The sequence below is a fragment of the Pelodiscus sinensis genome, chromosome 10 (assembly GCF_052426305.1).
Source record: "Pelodiscus sinensis isolate ZL-2025 chromosome 10, ASM5242630v1, whole genome shotgun sequence".
NCBI lineage: Eukaryota > Metazoa > Chordata > Testudines > Trionychidae > Pelodiscus > Pelodiscus sinensis.
In genome coordinates this window covers 46,237,988-46,257,951 of record NC_143061.1, presented here as the reverse complement: position 1 = coordinate 46,257,951, position 19,964 = coordinate 46,237,988, and the positions used below count along the sequence as shown (strand labels likewise).

General features: G+C 47.6%; 1 protein-coding gene across 9 annotated transcripts in view; it reads right to left on the bottom strand.

Annotated features, from left to right (window-relative positions):
- Positions 1 to 6,460: 6,460 nt before the first annotated feature.
- PER2 (period circadian regulator 2) overlaps positions 6,461 to 19,964 on the bottom strand; it is a 136,285-nt gene continuing 122,781 nt past the window's right edge. For all 9 annotated transcript variants that reach the window (XM_089780876.1, XM_089780872.1, XM_089780871.1 and 6 more), the window contains 2 exons: positions 8,807 to 8,957; positions 6,461 to 6,991 (listed from right to left, as the gene is read on the bottom strand). In XM_089780876.1, coding sequence (XP_089637002.1) covers positions 6,845 to 6,991; positions 8,807 to 8,957 — 298 coding nt within the window. In that variant the 3' untranslated portion in view covers positions 6,461 to 6,844. The remainder of the gene's footprint in view (positions 6,992 to 8,806; positions 8,958 to 19,964) is intronic.

Here is a 19,964-nt window from a genome sequence, read left to right as displayed (position 1 = left end):
CAGAAAAGTCTGTTGGGGCCACACAAGTGAGATGCAAAAAAAAACCAACAACCCTCCAAAGACCCCCCAAGCCTCACTAATGTGGTCCCAAATGTACTGGTGGGAGCAGGGAACAGAGTTCTCGTGTATGAAATCAGGGCTTCTTGCGCAAGAACTATGATGCTCCTGCTCAGGAATAAGCCCTTTTGTGCAACTGTTCTTGTGCAAGAGGCCAGGGTAGACAGGCAACATGAATTTCTTGTGCAAGAAAGCCCAATGGCTAAAATGGCCATCGGCACTTTCTCGGGCAAGAGAGCGTCCACACTGCCATAGATGCTCTTGTGCAAAAGCACAGCTCGCACATAGCAGTGTGGACGTGTTCTTGCACAAGAACTCTTGTGCAAGATGTTCATGTGCAAGAAACCGCCAGTGTAGACATAGCCTAAGAGTTTCCTCGCATGAGCAAAATGAATTTTGTGTTGTGCACCAGTATTGAGTTCATGTGGCTTGTTTGGATGTGCCACTGTGGCACCCAAGTTATTAATAAATATTTTTAAACCTTTACCTTCTCTCTGCTGCCATGTCTCCTCCCCTTGTTCCATCAGCTCCTCACCCTCCTCTGCTGTCCTGACTACTGCCCTTCTCACAGCCCTCAGCCCTCCTGCAACCTGCCCCCCCCTCCACCAGCCCTTCTCTCCTCCCTGTTCCCACTCCTCCAGTAGCCCCACTCTGATCATGTGAGCTACCCCTTCTCATTCCCTCTTCTAACACCTCCCTCTACACACCTGCCCTTCGTCTCTCCTCTGGTGCTGGTCCCTCCCCTGCAGGTGTCTGCCCTTCTGCTTCACCCCCAGAATCCCTTGGCACTTGCACCTTCTCTTACTCCTGTTGCCTCCCCCTTCCCTCACTGCCCCTCACTGCCCCTACCTCCTTTGCCCTCTTTTTCCCTGATGCCCACCCCCTCACCAGCCTCTGCTCCCGTTCCCCTCATGCCTCTGTGCCCTCACACATGACTTGCTCCAGACCGGCCTCCCTCATGCCCACCCCCTTCTTTCAAGCCTTCTCCCAGCATCTCCCCGTCCCCTCTCTAGCCCCCAATGCCTTTACCCTCTCCCCTCCCTGCATCACCCTGTCCCCCTCCCACTGACACCTCCCCCTCCTGCCTTTTTCCTCATTGTCTGGCATTTGTTTCTCTTCTACCCTGTCCCTTTGGTGCCTTCCCTTCTCCTCCCCCTCCGCACAAGCCCCTTCCTCTCCTAGCTCTTCCCCTTCCCCTACCTTCTGCCTTCCACTTTGTGGAGCTGGAGTCTGCACTCCGTCCCCGGACTCCGAACCCTCAACTCAGCCATACAGCGCAACGCAGCACCCAGCAGTTTTAAAATCCCAGGCCGTGACATTACGTCACACCCGGGCATCTCCCCGCCTATCGGTTTGAACATGCCGTGCAGGGCAGCAGCAGCCAGCAAGGGGAAGCTCAGTGAAGGTTGCGCACTGCGGGGATGGGCACGGGAACAGAGGAGAGATGCTCTGGGACCGGGGTGGGAGGACGCGGGGGGGTGGGGAAGGGCGAGGCTCACTCCAGTTCCAAATATTAATGGAGCATGGGCACCACGAGCCCATACAACTTGCTGCCCATGCCTCTGCTGGCTAGCCGGTTCTTTGTCTTTCAAAAGGGGCGGGGGAGTGCCAGTTCCTTGCGGAACCCCTAGCTTTGCTTTGCGGAACCCCAGGGTTCCCCGGAGCACCAATTGGGAAACACTGACCTACAGAAATGGTCACCAACCAGAAGATCTGGATCTAGTGGTAGATCTTGGAGCCTCTGTCAGGTGTAGGGTTGCCAGGTGTCCAGTATTGACCTGGACAGTCCGATATCTGCAGCCTTTGTCCAGTAAAAAAAACAACAGAAAATACCAGATATGTAAGACTCAAGTAGCCCCCTCCTGACCTCATGCTTCCTGCAGCATTTCAAAACGGCAGCGCTGCATGAAGCCCAGAGTCAGTGGGGGAGTCACCAGCTGACCCTAGGCTCTATGTGGCACTGCCACTTTGAAACACTTTGTGCAGCCTGGGGCCAGCAGGAGGCTCTCAACTGGTCCTGGGTTGCACTCGGCATTTCAAAGCGGCAGCACCACATAGAAGCACCCTGTCCTCCCCCCCCCACCCTTGCTGCCTCTTTTTGATAGAGGCAGTGGGGGAGGGTGGGAAGCAACTAATCAACTAGTATGTTGACTACCCGATAAGCATTTGTTTATTGGATAATCGATTTGTTATTCACATCCCTACCCAGACCACTAAATCAACATTTTCAGCATGCAAATGTTGCATTTTCCATTTTGAACATCCAACACTCTGGTCATCTGAAGAAACGGGCTGTGCCCATGAAAACTCATGAGACCATCTACATGTCTTGTTAGTCTTTAAAGTGCTACAAGACTATTTATTTTTTTAAAGTTTATCCTGTACAGATTAACTCGGCTACCCCCTGAAGCTATTAAATTTACTTTTCAGAGAAGATGACAAAAATTTAATTTTATCTGCTTTGGTACAGTAAGCTATTAGTAGCTTGCATAATCTTTGCCTGTTTAAAAAAGTAGTTTACACATTATACTTCCCTGGTTTGGCACCCTGGGGACTGGACTGGTCCCGAACCTGGGAATGTGTCGGACCTGAGGTGGTCAATGCAATGTGAGGGGGGTCCACTTTCCCCGACACCTAGCAGGGTTTCCACTTTTCCCATGGCAGCTCAACTGCCACCCAGGACTCTGCTTTCCCCACAGCGCCAGGGAAAGGGAGCTCTCCTTTTTGCCTGTGGCTTAGCTGCCACTTGGGGCTCCACTCCCCGACCAGGACTTCACTCTCCCCACAGTGGCCAGGGACTCCACTACCATCCATCCAGAGCTCCACTCTTTCCATAGTGGCTTTGCTACCACCTGGGGCTCTGTGTTGCCGCTGATAGCTGCGGGTTCCTGCTATTGCCAGTGGCTCCCCGCTCCCTTCACCAGCCCTACTGCTGCCTAGTGGCTCCCTGCTCCATCAAGTGACTGCTGCCATTTGGGAGGTTCTTTGCTCCGCTCAGTGTTTCTGTGCTCACCCCACCCCAGGATGCTACTATGGCCAAGGGAACTCCTTGATCCCTCAGGCAGCTGTACTGCTGCCCTCAACCATGACAGGGAGCTATGCTCTGCCACCCCCCACACTGGGGGATTCCACATTCTTCCCAGCTGCCTCGGGGCTCCATCTTCGCCCCCCAGTTTGGCAATGCTTCTGGCCCCAGCCCAATGACTTATCTCCCCGAATGCTCTCACAGGGGTTACCTGATGATGCCGGACCAGGAACTCTGGGTTACGGAGTTTCAACCTGTACATGTATTAGATGTAACTAGAATACAATTATCCCCAGCCAATTTAAAAAAGGCAGCTAAAAATATCTGTTTTATTTACCAGTTTTCTAAAAAAAGCAAAGAGTCATAAAAATTAGTCACAAGTGACAAAACAAAAATATATTGCACTGTGTACAGAAAATACTGTTGACAAAAGCTTATGTCACAAATCATATTACAACACAGGCTGTGAAAATTATAACATCTAAAAATGAAGACTTGTAATTTTCAATTACAGGAAAATATTTTAATACCACCTATAAATGCATGATTTTAAAAAAAAACTGCAAGGTAAACACATCCACAAAATGCTCTAAATACACCTTTTCCCTCCTTTTCACTGTCTTAATTATAAGACATTTATTTTAAAAAAATTAACCGAAAAAAACCACGCTAATAGTGGAAAAAAAACTAGGAAGTGTTTGAAAAGTCCCTGAAACTTGTTTGTATATTTGGAGTGAAATCTTAAAAGCTTTATTTCTCAAACACTCTGGTCCAATTAAATTTTATATATCTATATAATGGAATATATGCAATATGCTGGTATATCTGCACTGCTTAATTTCTGCACAAAACATCTAGTACACTGGAGCTCATAAAAACTGAAAAAAAATAAATTGGGTTTCTCATTTGAGTTAATATTTACACAGATTTAAGTGTGATCCTCTTTCAGTATTAAGAACCATGGGAGTATAAGATCTTGCTGGTGTTTCATACATTAAAGTGAAATGGTCATTAGCTAATTGTCATTGTAGGAGTGTCATAAGTTCTTCTTTCAAGCTATAAAGATGAAAAACCCCTGGAATGCAGCTGCAGTCACTGTAAACACATTAAGTGAAAACTTATTAAAACTATTTTTTAAATTTGCCTGAAGCTGACAATATACAATTCCCTTGTGACTCAGTACTGTCTCATCCAGACTCAGTACTGTCACCCAGAAGTATTCAAAACTTAACTGCTCTTTATTTCAACATTCATGGCAAATCCACCTTTTTGTATCCTCTTCTCATTGCCAAACAATATAAAAGAACAGCTTCTGTACCTAATGTACAATTATCTAAGTCCATACAATTCCAGAGTTACTACAAGTAAACTTCCTGACAGCAAACAGTTCTACCCACTTAGCTAAAGATCCTTCAGCTTATCAAATATAATGAAATAAGCACTGTGCTAAAAATCTACTCTCTGTATAACTATCTTCAAATTGAGAACACTCTCTAACCCTGTGAACACATGCACATTTCATGTTTATTTAGCCAGAGTGGAAAGGCTGGTGGCCATCTTCATGAAAAAATGGACTAGAAAGAAGGGTAACAAACTTAATCCCAAACTTTAACAAGCAGGCAGTGGTGGACAGCAAGTGTTCTTTTCAGGTGTTTAAGTTTTTGAACATATACCAGATATAAATTCTCAGAACCAGTATTTCAGCACAATGAACAGTTCATAATGTTTCAATTATCAAGAAAATAACATTACAAAGTTCATGGCACTCTTATGTTCTGTCATACATTCACAATTTTTAATTTATGACCTAAAAAATTTAGGAACAGATATTGACATTACTAATGTGCCATTAAAATATTTCCCATATTTAAATTCCATGAATGGGAACAAGGAAGGTAGGATCAACTAACTGGAGAAAGAATGGAAACTGTGAATCAAAATACTTGCAGAGTATCAAAATGTTTCTCCAATATGTTGATCAACCTCAGGCTAGATCAATGCACAAGAGAAATCCACTTCCTTGACATTACAGTACAATTAAATGATGGACAAATTTCCACTACCCTATACTGGAAACCTACCGACCATTACACTTACCTTCATGCCTCTAGCTTCCATCCCAAACACATTTCTCAATCTATTGTATACAGCCAAGCTCTAAAATACAACCAGATGTGCTTCAGTTCCACAGACAGAGACAAATACCTACAGGATCTATATAGAGCGTTCTTAAAACTGAAATACCCACCTGGAGAAATGAAAAAACAGATTGACAGAGCCAAAAAAGTACCCAGACATGAACTACTTCAAGACAGGCCCAAAACAGGAAACAACTGAATTCCAGTTGTCCATCACCTACAGTCCACAACTTAAACCCCTCTAATGCATTATCAACAATCTACAACCTATCCTGGAAAATGACCCCTCACGCTCAAAGGCCTTGAGGAAAGGCCAATTCTCACTTACAGACAACTCCCTAACCTGAAAAAAGTTATTTCTGGTAACCACGGAACACAGCTCCTCATAAGTATGCAAGAACCTACCCCTGCAATCAGCCCTGGTGCCAACTCTGCACACATCTACACAAGTGATTTCATCATTGCACCCAACCACATCAGCCACCAAATCAGAGGCTCATTTAACTGTATATCCACTAATGTGATCTATGCCATCAAATGTCAACAATGCCCCACTGCAATGTATATTGGCCAAACTGGACAGTCTCTACAGGAAAGAATTAATGGATACAAATCAGATATCAAAAAAGGCAACACACAAAACCTGTTGTAGAACACTTTGATCTTCCTTGACACTCATTAATGGATCTCTAAGTCCATGTTTTGTTTCAGACCAATTCCAAAAGCCAAATACACAAAGAAGGGTTGGAACCTAACTTCATTCACAAGTTTAATTCTCATGCAAATAGTATGAATCGTGATATTGGATGGCTTGCACATTATCAACTAATCAAACAATGAAGGTGCTAATGGTTCTTGATGTCTATGTAGAATCTGGTGTTGGTCGTCATCTTTTCCAAGTGCAAACTAATGGTTCTTATCAGCCTCTTGTAACTATTTAGTCTTTAAGGTGCTACGAGACTATTTGTTGTTGTTTAAGTTTTTCCTGTTACAGACTCTCTCTCTGAACCTTATCTACTCACTGTCTCTTTTTTTCTTCCTCCCCTCCATTTTTTTTCCTTCTTCTTCCCCATCCCTCCCCTTCCCTTATTTATTCTTGGATCTAGACTTCCAACACTCCAGTCATCTGAAGAAGTGGGTTGTGCCCACGAAAACTCATGATACCATCTACATGTTTTGTTAGTCTTTGAAGTGCTACCAGACTATTTGTTGTTTATGTTTTTCTAGGAATTAACAGTGATTCCAAAATGTAAACTCAATTTAATGCTCCATTTGAAGAAAATACAATTAATCTAATGTATTTAGCAGCATTCACTAACCTAATTATCAAATCTATTGGCTTTCATGAAAGCTTCTCCAATTTAAAGAAATTTTTTAGGCATTTAGGTGTGAAAGTTTAATTATTTAAAATAATGATTTTTAATTCTAAAACTGCACCATCTTCAACTGTGTGCTAGAGAGATAATGGATTGTCCCATTAGATATTCATTCACAAACAATCTTTTTCTAGAACAAAAAATCCATTTGTTTTATAAACCAGATTCATTTAACTAGAAACAAGTTTTAAAACATGCTGATGCATCACTGTAATTTAAAGCAGTTGCTTTTTAAAGTGTGCCACATATTAGGTTTGTTCTTCACCAATTTTCAGGATAGCTAAATTGTTTTCTTCACTGGCTTCAATCATTTCATTAAGCTCCATTTCATGGACTTCTTCTTCATATGGTATATAAAAGCTGTTACGTGTGTTTTCCTCACAATAAATACACTCCTTCAAAAGAAATAAGGTAGTGAGATATCCTCATAAAGCATTAAGTGAATCAATACTTGAAAGTTAGGTCGATATAGCTGTGTCATGTAGGCAGACACAAATTATGGTTATATGGGGTTCTGGGCCAGAGCAAAATGGGGGCCCTCTCCCCGCACATTTGGTCTGCAGCTCCACCACCGTTCTGCCCCTTCTCTCCCAGACCCCTCCCATTCCACCTCTCAGCAGCCCCCATTTGCTGCTTTCTGCCCCCAACCCCAAGCCAAGGGAAGCTTCTTCTCCCACCAGGGACCTACAGCTGCAAGAAGGAGTAAGAGCTCCCCCAGGCGTAAGACTGCCACAGGGAGCTATACATCATCCAGTCCCGGGGCAACAGCATTGGCTGGGCACTGGGGCTTCCCAGGCCGCCTCACACCTTCTGGGAGGGATGGGTGCTGGAGCTTCTCACACCCTGCATGCCCAATGCTATTTGGGCTGACTAGTGCCTCTCAATACTGGCAGGAGCCACCAACTAAAGGGGTTGGCATGTGAGTTTCCCACGTCTCTTGCCTACCACCACCCAAGGGCCAATTATACTTGTGGGGAGAGCAGCATGGGGAGGGCTCTCCTCCTGTTCTCCTGCTGATCAAACGCCCTTCCTCAGCATGTTTTCCTGCTTCTCATCTTTTCTGGAAGCCAGGTCCTAGGTATGGAGTAGGATGGAACCACTCTCAGTGTCTGCTCCATGAAGTACAGCCAGCTGTCTGAAGGAGAGCCTGACTGGGAAGTGGAATCAGCAGCAGCTCACTCCCTTCCCCAGTTTCTGGGACAAGGGCCCAACAAGCTGGAGCCCCTCCCTTCCAGGTATGCTCTGTATGCTCCAGCAGCAGCCAGGGAGAGAGCCTAGCTGGAGAGGGGCAGCAGCCAGCCTCCTTGCCCAGGCTTGGCTTCTGAGGATAGGAACCAAACACAGGAGATGGTCTGCTGAGGTGATCCACTAAAATATTCTGCAACCAGGTAGAAGGCTGCTAGGATCATGTGGTGGTAATTGCATTAGTTCCAGAGATAAACAACTTCTTAGCAAAAAAAGGGATGAATTCCTGTCTGACATGACAAAAGATTAATGTGTTATCTGTCATGAGGATTATCTTTTGCTGAACCAACTTGTGTTAGTGAAAGAGAAGCTTTTGTGCTCAGGTTTTGTGTAGAAAGAAGAGTTTTGTGTAGCTTGAAAACTTGTCTCTTTCACCAACAGAAGTTGGTCCACTTAATAAATATTACCTCACCTCACCTTGTCTCTAATATCCTGGGACCAACAGTTACAACTCTGTAAACTGGACTGTCCATCCCTGTAGCATGCAAAGTAGTGCAGTGCAGGCTAGAAAAATGACTCTAAGCTCTAGCAAGTTTAATGCAACAACCTGAAGTTTAAAAATCTCTGAGGGGTATCTGTGTTAGTCTGTCATGTTAAAAAACACTTTAGCGACTAACCAAAATATATAGAATCATATACTTTTGTGGGAAAAACGCACTTAATCAGATATGTTCATCATCATACCAATTCATCTGATTAAGTGCGTTTTTCCCACAAAAGCTCATGATTCTAAATATTTTTGTTAGTTTCTAAGGTGCCACAGGACCATTCATTTTTAATCTGAAGTTTAACTTACAATAACTCACTGTATGTTAAACTCCAAATTATTGCACTAAAATTTATAGCTAAACTTGTCACTCCATGTAGCTCATCAAGCTTTCAGTGTAATGGAACTATAAACAGTCTCTCAACAGCAAAACAAAGACTGACATAATAAAGAGTAGTATTAAGCCATGTAAACTTACTGAATTAGCAATTGCTTTTGGAAGTCCACCTTTCTGGATCCATGGATGAACTTCAATAAGTTCTTTTTTTTGTTCTTCCGTAAACTTTGGCTGCAATTTCTGTATTTGCTTTAATTTCTGTTTGTCCTCTTTTAAAACCACTTCTACATTTCTAAAATATAATAATTTACAAATTGAACTTCAGTTTTAAGGACCTCAAGTCTAATTTTTATCTGGCTTGCATATACAAATAACATTTTAAAAGCCTCCCCACTGTCCCTTTAGAACCTATGTCATCTTTACAACCAAGTCTGAAACATGTTATGGTTGTGTCAGCATCTTTCCAAGTTTTCAGACAGACCATGCCTGCTGCTAGTTCTTTGCTTTCCTGAAGAGGTGAAAACATACTACCAGTTTTCAGAGTGACTCTTCAGAAACCTGCGGGCAGCATTTGTGAAACTAGCAAGACTGTTGTCAGGTGCACTCCTGCTGCAGCGTAAAAAAGCTCTGAGCGAAGGCAAATGCAGACACCTCTATTCAGTAGAGAAGAGACTGGATATCTGATTGGGAAGGGGGGGGGGAAGGGTTTGAAGAGAAAAAAGGATATCGTTTCCTTTAAAACAGGCAGCAGAGTCAGGCAAATCTGGAGTTATCTGTGATGGACAGAAAACACCCCTCCTTTCTTGGACTAGAAGGGCTGGGAAATTTGGTTTCAGTGTTTAATTAAATTTGAACATTTACAAGTCATGTGCTGATATGGAAGATGAAACCCCAAAGCAAAGTCAAAGGACAGCACCTGTTAGGAATCCCAATACCTTTTCCTTTTCTGACAACAGGAACAGGAATAGATTGGCTTCTCACTTGTGTGTCACACTTCTACTGCCCCCATTGTCTTTCATATCAGCCTCTATGCTGGTGGGTTTAAATATCTGGTTATTAGACACTATTCACTGGAACAATACTTGAAACAATGAACTTTTGCAACTGTTGCTCCTCTTGCAAATTCCAATGCTTGCTCTATACCTAAGACTTAGTTTAAACTAATCATATATCACTGAGGGCCAAGTCAGTCCATGCTCTATGATGGAGTTAGGTCGACCTAACACCCTACCCAACCAGGCTGACCAAAGATTTGTTCCATTAACCTTGCTACCATTTCTTGAAGGAGTGGGTTTGCTACAGTAATAGAAAAACATCTTCTTCTGCTGTAGTAAGGTCTACACCACTGGTCTCCAACCTTTTTACACCCAAAATCACTTTTTAAATCCCAGAACGAGCAAAGACCTACCACCCCATCCTTTCCCCAAGACACCGTCCCTTCCTTGAATCCCTGCCTTCTCTATTCTCCTCCTCTCTATCACTTGCTATCCCCAGCCCTTATATACTCTACACTGCCACTTTTTTCCAATTCTTATATAGGATGAGATATTTCCAATATTTGGCCTGTCTAGACTGGACGAGACGTTAGAAAAACCCCTTCTTTTGGAATCCCCCTTATTCCTCATAGAATGAGGAAAAGAGAGTTACTCACCTCATGCAGTAACGAGTGTTCTTTGAGATGTCCCCCCCCATGGATGCTCCACTCTAGGTGAAGGGTCGCCCTGAGCCACAGATCGGAGCCTTGCAAAGCAGTTTCCCCCGTTGAGCCACGCATGCTCATAAGGTGTCTCGAGCCTTTCCCGCCTCCTGCAGCGTGTGGCTCAACCTCTTCCCTTTCAGTTCCTCATCTCTGCCCGAGTAATATAGACTCCAAGCAGAGGGGAGGAAGGGAGGGTCATGGAGCACCCATGGGGACACACACCTCTCGAAGAACACTCATTACTGCACGAGGTGAGTTACTCCCTTTTCTTCTTCGAGTAGTGTCCCCGTGGGTGCTCCACTCTAGGTGACTACAAAGCAGTATTCAATATATGGCTGGAGGGAGCCGGAGTCAGTGTTTAGCAGTAGTGAAGAGTACCGCTGTAGCAACAGCTGAGTCATCTTTACGCTGAGGCAGGATAGCATAATGTTTGGCAAAGGTATGGTCTGAAGACCATGTTGCTGTCCGGTAAATGTCTCTTAAGGGGACATTGTTCAAAAAGGCTGTAGAAGCAGCCGTAGCTCGAGTGGAATGTGCTTGTGGCACTTGACTATGCTTGTTGAGATCCACTTAGAGATTCGTTGTGATGATATGGGTGTTCCTTTGGAGTGCTCGGCGATGGAGATAAAAAGTCTTTCAGATTTACGAAATGGTTTTGTTCTTTCTAGGAAGAAAGCTAGAGCCCTCCGGAAGTCCAGAGTATGCAGGCTGGCATCCTTCTGTGAAGCGTGCGGTTTTGGGAAAAAGGTAGGTAGTACAATTGGTTCGTAGACACGGAATTCTGTACAGACCTTCGGCAGGAATGTTGGGTGAGGTCTACGTATGACCCTGTCCTTCGTGAAAACTGTGTAAGGGGGTTCTGCCATTAATGCCCCAAGTTCACTCACCCTCCTGACTGAGGTGACAGCTAACAGGAAACAGACTTTCATTTAAAAAAAAAAAAGGGGGGGGGGGAGTGGTATCGTTGCCAGTGGCTCGAATGGAGGTCTGGTGAGATGGTCCAGAACAAGATTTAGCTCCCACAATGGGAGCGTGTTGCGGAGTCCCTTTAGGAATTTCTTAGTGATGGGATGGACAAATATGGAGAAGCCATCCACCGAGGTGTGGAATGCTGCTATTGAAGATAGATGGACTCTTAAAAAAGAGATTGACAGTCCTGATGCTTTAAGGTCTAAAACGTGGTCCAGGACGGTAGTCAGTGGGGAGATATGTGGTTCTACTTTGGCCCGCTGACAGCAGTGGGAGAATCGTGACCATTTTTGCAGGTAGATTTTTCAAGTGGATTGTCTCCTACTATGGAGGAAGATGTCTTTCACTTGCTGAGAAAAGTGATTTTCTATCTCCAAGAATCAGACAGAAGCCATTCCTGAAAATATAGGGTATAGAGCTGTGGGTGTAGTATTCTGCCATTGTCCTGAGATAGCAGGTCTACTCGGTATGGCAGTGGATAAGGAGGCTGAAGCGCTAGTCTGTGCAGGTATGAGTACCAAGTTTGGCAGGACCATGATGGAGCAATCAGTATGACTAGAGCTCCGTCTCTGCAGATCTTGCATAGGACTCTTGGGATGAGCAGTATGGGAGGAAAGGCATAGTGTAGGGGAGCTGTCCATTTGATTAGACAGGCATCCCCTAGAGAATGTTTGTCAAGTCCTGCACGTGAACAGAATTGGGGGCACTTGGTGTTCTGGGTAGAAGCAAAGAGGTCTATAGGTGGCCATCCCCATTGGTTGAAAATTGAATTTGAGATGTCTGCATGCAACTCCCACTCGTGGTCCAAGGTAAAGTTACGACTGAGGGAGTCTGCTTTGGTGTTGTTCACCCCAGGTAGGTAGGATGCTACAAGGGTGACTTGGTTGCGGATGCACAAATTTCACAGGTGAATAGCTTCTGTGCAGAGGGAGTGGGAACGGGCTCCACCCTGTCTGTTTATGTAGAACATTGTGCAGATGTTGTCCGTTAGGATGCAGACTGTATGACTGGCAATGTCAGGAGCAAAATGTGCACAGGCATTCTTCACTGCCCTTCATTCAAGGAGGTTGATGTGCAGTAGCATCTTGCTTGGGGACCACTTGCCCTGGATTTCGTGACCATCCGTATGTGTCCCCCAGCTGAGCAGGGAAGCATCTGTGGTAATCTGGATAGTGGGTTCAGTTTGTTGGAATGGAACCCCCGCCAGGAGGTTGTTCGGCGTTGTAGGGATGCAAGAACGTTTGGTGGGACGGTAACTCTCTTGTTCTGAGTGTGTCATGACGGGATGTAAACGGTTGCTACCCAGAGTTGAAAGCATCGAAAGTGCAGGCAAGCATGGTGGACTGCATAGATGGTGGAAGCCATGTGTCCCATTAGTCGAAGGCAGGTAAGTACTGTGGTGGTGGGAGTTGTGAGCATCACGGTTATAATTTCTTGGATAGTTATAAAACATTGTCGAGGTAAGTATGCTCGAGCTGTAATTGAGTCCAGGCATGTGCACATGAACTCTGTTTCTTGAACTGGGTGCAACGTTGATTTGTGATTGTTGATTAGAAGGCCTAAGTGATTAAGGAGGACTATGGTGGTATGTATCATAGAGGTGGTCTCTTCCTTTGATGACCCCTTTATAAGACAGTCATCTGGTAGGGAATATTACGACATTCTGTCGTCTGAGGTATGCGGTAACAACTGCTAGTACCTTTGAAAATACTCTCGGGGCTGATGAAAGGCCGAAAGAAAGAACTTTGTATTGAAAGTGTTCTGGGTCAAACGTAAAGTGAAGGTAGCGTCAGTGAGCTGGATGGATGTTTACATGAAAGTACGCATCTTGGAGGTCAAGGGCTGCGAACCAGTCCCCTTGATCTAGTACAGGAATGATTGTTGTAAGTGTGACCATCTTGAAACACTGCTTCTTGAGAAACTTGTTCAGCTTGCGGAGGTCTAATATAGGCCTCCAACTCCCGTTTTTTTTCTCTGTCAGGAAATAGTTTGAGTAAAACCCTTTCCCGTGAAACTCTTTGGGTACCCTTTCTATGGCTCCGATTGCGAGGAGCCGATTGATCTCTTGTTTTAGTAGGGTCTTGTGAGAGTGGTCCCTAAAGACGGATGGGGTAGGAGGAGGGGTAGGTGGAATAGCAGTAAGTGGGATGGTATAGCCTACTTGAATTATCTCTAGAACCCAGCGGTCCGATGTTATAGATTCCCATTGTGGAAGGAACGGGCGCAAACGGTGGGTAAATAGATGGCCATGTTGAATTGGTGCTAGATCGTAAGGGAGGTCTTGCAGACCCTCGACCACATCTTCAAATTTGCTGCTTGGAGGGTTGGGCAGCGGCCCTGGTGGGGTGACTTCTGGGAGCTCGTTGCCTTGGTCTGGTGTCCTCATAGGGCCTCTTATTATGGTCGAATATATTGACAGTATCTGTATCGGTTGTATGTGTTATATGGAGTGTATCGTTTGTGTTTGTACGGTGGCGTGTACATGCCTAACGTACGAAGTGTGGTCTTAGAATTTTTGCTGTTATGGAGCATTTTATCTGTAGTAGCTGCAAACAACTTTAGTTTGTCAAATGGCAAGTCTTCTACTTCGGGCTGGAGTTTACAGGGAACTCTGGATGACTGAAGCCAGGAAGCTCTACGCATCACCACCGCCGTAGCTGTCACTCTGGCTGCGGTGTCAGCAATATCCATTGCGGTTTGAAGAGTGGTGCAGGCGATCATGTGACCCTCATGGACTATTGCTTTCAAAATGGCTCTTTTGGACTCAGGGAAGTGTGGCATCAGTTCTCCTAGTTTTGAATAATTATTGAAATCATGATTTGCTAACAGAGCGGAGTAATTCGATATTCTGAGGTGTAGGGAAGACGAGGAGTATATTTTCTTGCCAAACAAGTCTAGCTTTTTGTGGTCTTTGTCCGCGCTGCCCGTCCTGTATTGCGGGAGTTTTGCTCGTTGTTGTGCTGAGTCTATGACTAGGTAGTTAGGTTGTGGATATGTGAACAGAAAGTCGTTATCTTTTGATGGAACAAAGTACTTTGTCGATTTTCTTATTAGTTGGTTGAATGGATGCGGGTGTCTTCCACAAGTCCTCTGAAGTCTCCATGATTGCCTCGTCTATTGGTAGGGCAATCTTGCTGTGTAATGTAGGATGTAGGTTCTTTAGTAGTTGGTATTGTTTCTTTTGCACTTCTTGCAGGGAGACGTGTTGACTTGTCGCTACCCTCTTGAATAATTCTTGAAACTGTTTTAGGTAATCAATTGCTATAGTGTCTGATGGTATGACCACGTTGTCCGGTAACACGCTGGGATTATCAGAATGTGTGACGTTTATTGAGTAAATATCCGATTCATTGTCGGAGATTCGTTCCTCCTCCTCCCCTGAATGTCCTGCAGGAGGTAGGGGCTGTGGTTGTGGTAAGCTTCTCCGGGATGGTGTGGAGTGGACTGAGGACTGACATCTGTATGGGTCCCAGTGATTCCAGGGCCCCCACTGTGGTGGATAAGATGGAGATGGATAAGGCCAGTATGGGTGCTATCGGGTTTTTTGTGGTGCAGCCGTATGGTGGTAGGAACGAGACCTCCTAGATGATGTGTGACGTGAGGAGTACACCGTGTGCTGGTCATCATCGGGCAGGGGAGGCTCATGAAGGGACATTGGTGATATAGACCTGGGAGGGGACTGTCTTGAGAGACCCCTCCCAGGTGAGTAATCAGGAGGAGGCTGGCATAGATGGTGCTGCCTGCTGTTAGTGTCAGACAGATCCTGGGGCTGTTCTGCAGCAGCCTCATCTAGCTGTGTATCAATGTGCACTACTGGTGTCAGTGTAAGGTCCCGGTAAGCATCTGAAGCTGGTGGTAGCTTAGGTGTGTGAGGCTTTTTCAGGTGCGGTGCTGCGACTTTCAGGAGCGCCGTGACTTTAAACGGCTCTGCCGCTTTCAGCAGAGCAGGGGCTTTCTGCGGTGCCGGGGCTGGAAGCGGCACTGTGGTCTGAAGCAGCGCCGGGGCTTTCTGCGGTGCTGGGGCTGGAAGCGGCACCGCGGTTTGAAGCAACGCCGGCTTCTCTTGCAGAGGCAGCTGCTTGGAGGGTTCCCGGCATGGCTTGGAGGTAGCGTGCACCGGTCCCGGTGTGGGGCGAGAGGATCTTCCCGCGGCTTTAAGTAGCAGGGGTCCTCATCGCTTGTACCTCTCCCCTGTTCTTTTGGGGAGGAGGAAGCCGGCAGAGAGCGGGATGGTGAGGCTCTCCTTTTGTGGGCAGTTTTGGGTGGCAGCGGGGGGAGGGGGAAGGAGGGCTCTTGCCGCGCTGACCCCTGTTCATTTGCCGGCTGCCGGGACTTTTCAAAGAGAATCATTCTCAGGCGGAGCTCTCTGTCTTTTCGAGCTCTCGCTGTGAGAGAAGAGCAGTGTGTACAGCTGTGGAGTCAATGGGTTTCCCCCAAACACCGAATACATTTTGAATGGCCGTCTGAAGCCGGCATAGGCTCACGGCAGTGGTCACATTTTTTAAAACCAGCTGAGGCAGACATAACCAAGGAGTTTCTGCCCCTTTCCTTATTCTGGTGATGATTTTCCTTGTTTTATTTGTTTCGGTCTGTCCTTTTCTTCTGGTTTACTTTATTTTAATTTTTGTGTGTTTGTTTTCTTCTGTTAAACAGCTGGGAGAGCCCCAGTCCAGGGCTTCGCTCTGAAGCGAGTTCAGTTCCCCAAGGGGGGAGTTTTATTAATTTTCTTCTTCTTCTAACTTTTTTTTTTGGGGGGGGGAAGACGAGGGAAATTAACTTGGAGCAAAAAGGGGGAGAACAACTATAACTAAGCTAAGTAAAAGGAAGGCAGTCTGAGAGACTCAGGGAGCTCCTGCTCACTCTGTCCGCTGATGAGGACGGTTAAAGAGGAACTGAAAGGGAGGGGATTGAGCACTGCAGGAGGCGGGAAAGGCTTGAGACGCCTCATGAGCATGCGCGGCTCAATGGGGGAAACTGCTTTGCAAGACTCCGATCTGCGGCTCAGGGCGACCCTTCACCTAGAGTGGAGCACCCACAGGGACACTACTCGAAGAAGAATATAGGGGTTACCAAAAGAGCATATTTGCTCTTCCACTAAAAAAAGCAGAAAAACAAAAGCATCCCTGGATGCGTAAGAGTTTTTCCAGGATATCTCTGGAATCCTGGAAAAACTCCTGCAGTCTAGCCATACCTTCACTGTGTTGATGTGTGGGCTCTGGGGTGGGAATGAGGGATTTGGGTGTGGGAAGGGGTGAGAGGTGCAAGCTCTGGGAGGAAATCTGGATGCAGGAGGAGATGGAGAAGGGGATACTGGCTCGGGGAGAGGGCTCCAGGCTGGCGAGCGTTGGGGTCAGATGGAGGGTTGCTGTACTAATCAAGCCACAGGCTTGTGGCTGTGAGGATGCAGGAATTTGGGCTGGGATATGAGGGGCTCAGGGAAGGGGGTTCCAGTGTATGATAGGCTCAGATCTACGGTCTGTGGAGGTGCAGGAGTGTTATAATGCTGTGGCCAGATGGGGGCTTGGCCCCAATTGGGGGTTTATTGGCCAGGCTTAATTTTCAAATAAAATACTATGTGAAACACAAAAAGTTTCTGCATTGTCTTTATTTATGAGAAGGGCAGGGAACCTGTTTTGAGTTAGGGGGTCACTGACCCACAGAAAAGTCAGTTGGGACCACACAAGGGAGATGCAAAAAAAAAAAAAAAAAAAAAAAAACCAAAACAAAAAAAACTCCTCCCAAAATCCCCCCCCCCCCCAGCCTCACTAATGTGGCCCCAACTGTGCTGGTAGGAGCAGGGAACATGGTACTGGGGAAGATTGCTAGTGGGTGCTGGAGCAGGAGACATTGTTGGGGTGAGGGCTGGGTTCTGCAGCAGGGCACATGGGAGAAGGAACAGGGTTCTACAGCAGGGGACAGAGTACCAGTGGGGGCAGGGAGTCTCCTGCACCAGTCTCCTCCCAGGACTCCTCCCGCCCCCCCAGAGGAGGGAAGCCCCCGCATGCACACCTCTTCCGGGGCCAATTCCCCCTCCCGTAGAGGAGGGAAGCCATGGCATGCACCTCATCTGGGACTGCCCCCCACAAGTTCCGGCACACCACAGACCTGAGGGATGGGAGCAACCAGCGCACTTCCGAAACCCCTGGAAGTGGCACACAGCTGCAGGATTTCCATCCTTCCCACAGGAAGCCACCACTACCTTCATTGTCGCTGGAGGTAGGTAGTGGGGCTTCTCGGTGGTAGGGAGGAAATGGGGGGCCCTCCCGAATGCCTCACAATCGACTGGTTGAGCCCTCGTGATCGATCAGTCAATTAACTGGTTGGTGACCACGGGTCTATGGGTACAGCGGTGCCACAATAGCATTTGTAGTGTAGGGATACACTAAGTCTATACAGGCAGTCCCCGACTTACGCGGATCCGACTTATGTCGGATCCGCACTTACGAACGGGGCTTTCTCGCCCCGGAGGTCGAGGTGGCGGATTGCTACCTGCGAGCTCCGGGGCGAGAAAGCCCCGTTCGTAAGCTGCTCCGGTGCCCCTGGTCTGCTGGAGACCGTCTCCAGGAGACCAGGGGCACCGGGCGGGTTCCCGCGCTTCTGAGGCTTTGCCAGAGCAAAGCCTCAGAAGCGCGGGGAACCGCTGCTGCTGCCGCTTCAGTCCCGGTGCCTGTGGTCTGCTGGGGACCGTCCCCAGCAAACCACAGGCACTGGGACTGAAGCGGCAGCAGCAGCGGTTCCCCGCGCCTCTGAGAGGCGCGGCACCCCGCTGCCGCTGCGGCTCTGCTCCCCGTGTCCCTGGTCTGCTGGGGGGGGGGGGGCGCAGCTAGTGTGCCCCCCCCCCCAGCAGACCAGGCTTTTGTTTTGGGCCCTGGGGCAGAGTAGCTGGGGCGCTGCCGATTGGTCCTGCAGCGCCGCTCTGGGCACTACTGGACCAACCCGGCAGCACCCCAGCTGCTCTGCCCCAGGTCCTGATTCAGCCGCTGCTGGTCAGTTTCAGCAGCGGCTGAATCAGGACGCCTGGGGCAGAGCAGATGGGGTGCTGCTGGGTTGGTCCAATAGCACCGAGGAGCGGCGCTACTGGAGCAACCCAGCAGCACCCCAGCTGCTCTGCCCCAGGCGTCCCCAAGTCAGCTTCTGCTGAAACTGACCAGCGCTGACTACAGGAAGCCGGAAGCAGAGTTGCTCTGCCCCGGGCTTCCTGGAATCAGCTGCTGATCAGTTTCAGCAGCAGCTGACTTGGGGTCGCCTGGGGTTCTTAAGTTGATTCTGTATGTAAGTCAGAACTGGCGGTCAGTTTCAGCAGCGGCTGAATCTGGACGTCAGTTCCGACTTACATACAGATTCAACTTAAGAACAAACCTACAGTCCCTATCTTGTACGTAACCCGGGGACTGCCTGTATATTTATAACACATTAATAAGGGAGCACTCAAATTAAGCCCTACCCCAAGCTCTATAAAGCTATGGTTCACTGTCCAAACTCCCTTTCCACTTCTCACTGAAGATTAACAGGCTACTCTTTTCACACACCTACTTTATCAAAACTACAGAAACTGAGGGTATGTCTACACTACCCCCCTAGTTCGAACGAGGGGGGTAATGTATGCATACCGAACTTGCTAATGAAGCCCGGGATTTGAATTTCCCGGGCTTCATTAGCATAAAACCGACGCCGCCATTTTTAAAAGCCGGCTAGTGCGAACCCCGTGCCGCGCGGCTACACGCGGCATGGACTAGATAGTTTGGATTAGGAAGCCTAATCCGAACTATCTAGTCCGTGCCGCGTGTAGCCGCGCGGCACGGGGTTCGCACTAGCCGGCTTTTAAAAATGGCGGCGCCGGCTTTATGCTAATGAAGCCCGGGAAATTCAAATCCCAGGCTTCATTAGCAAGTTCGGTATGCATACATTACCCCCCTAGTTCGAACTAGGGAGGTAGTGTAGACAGAGAGAGAGAGAGAGAGAGAGAGACAGGAAAATCTAAACAAATGTTTTAAATTAAGGATTAACTCATTGCTTGTGGGTCTTTGTCCTTCCTAACATGTACAATGTGGGACTTCGTGAGGAGCAAGTGACGTGTTTGTGTTGATAGGTTGAGGAAAGGATTTAGTCAGCAGGCAGGCCTTCAAATGTACAGGTTGGACCTCCCTGACCTGGCATACGCTTGGGAGCCGAGTGGCCCCAAAGGAGGGATTTTGCTGGACCAGGGGAGGCCATTTCAGCCCCCTCCCACTGGCATCCCAACCTGTCTCTGCTCCTTGCCAGGACTCCCGGTGGGCTCCCCATGGACGACCAGCCCTGCTGCCCTGCCATAGCAGCTCACGGACCTGCCACTGGAGTGCTCACCCTTGCCATGGCAAACTATGCCATGGCAAACCACCACAGCAGCACCAGCCTCGCCAGCCCGCAGTCCCGCCACTGGGATTCCCGCTTCCCTCCCCACCACAGCAGACTGCTGCTCAGCCAGGGTTCCCAATCCAGACAACCTACTGGGGCAGCAGCACTGTTGCAGCTCCCGACCTTGCCAGCCCTGCTGTGGCACCCCGCAGTCCCACTGCTGGGGATCCTGGCCTCACTGCAGCAGACCACCGCTCTGTTGGAGCCCATTGGTTTTTCGGCTACCCTACCATGGGC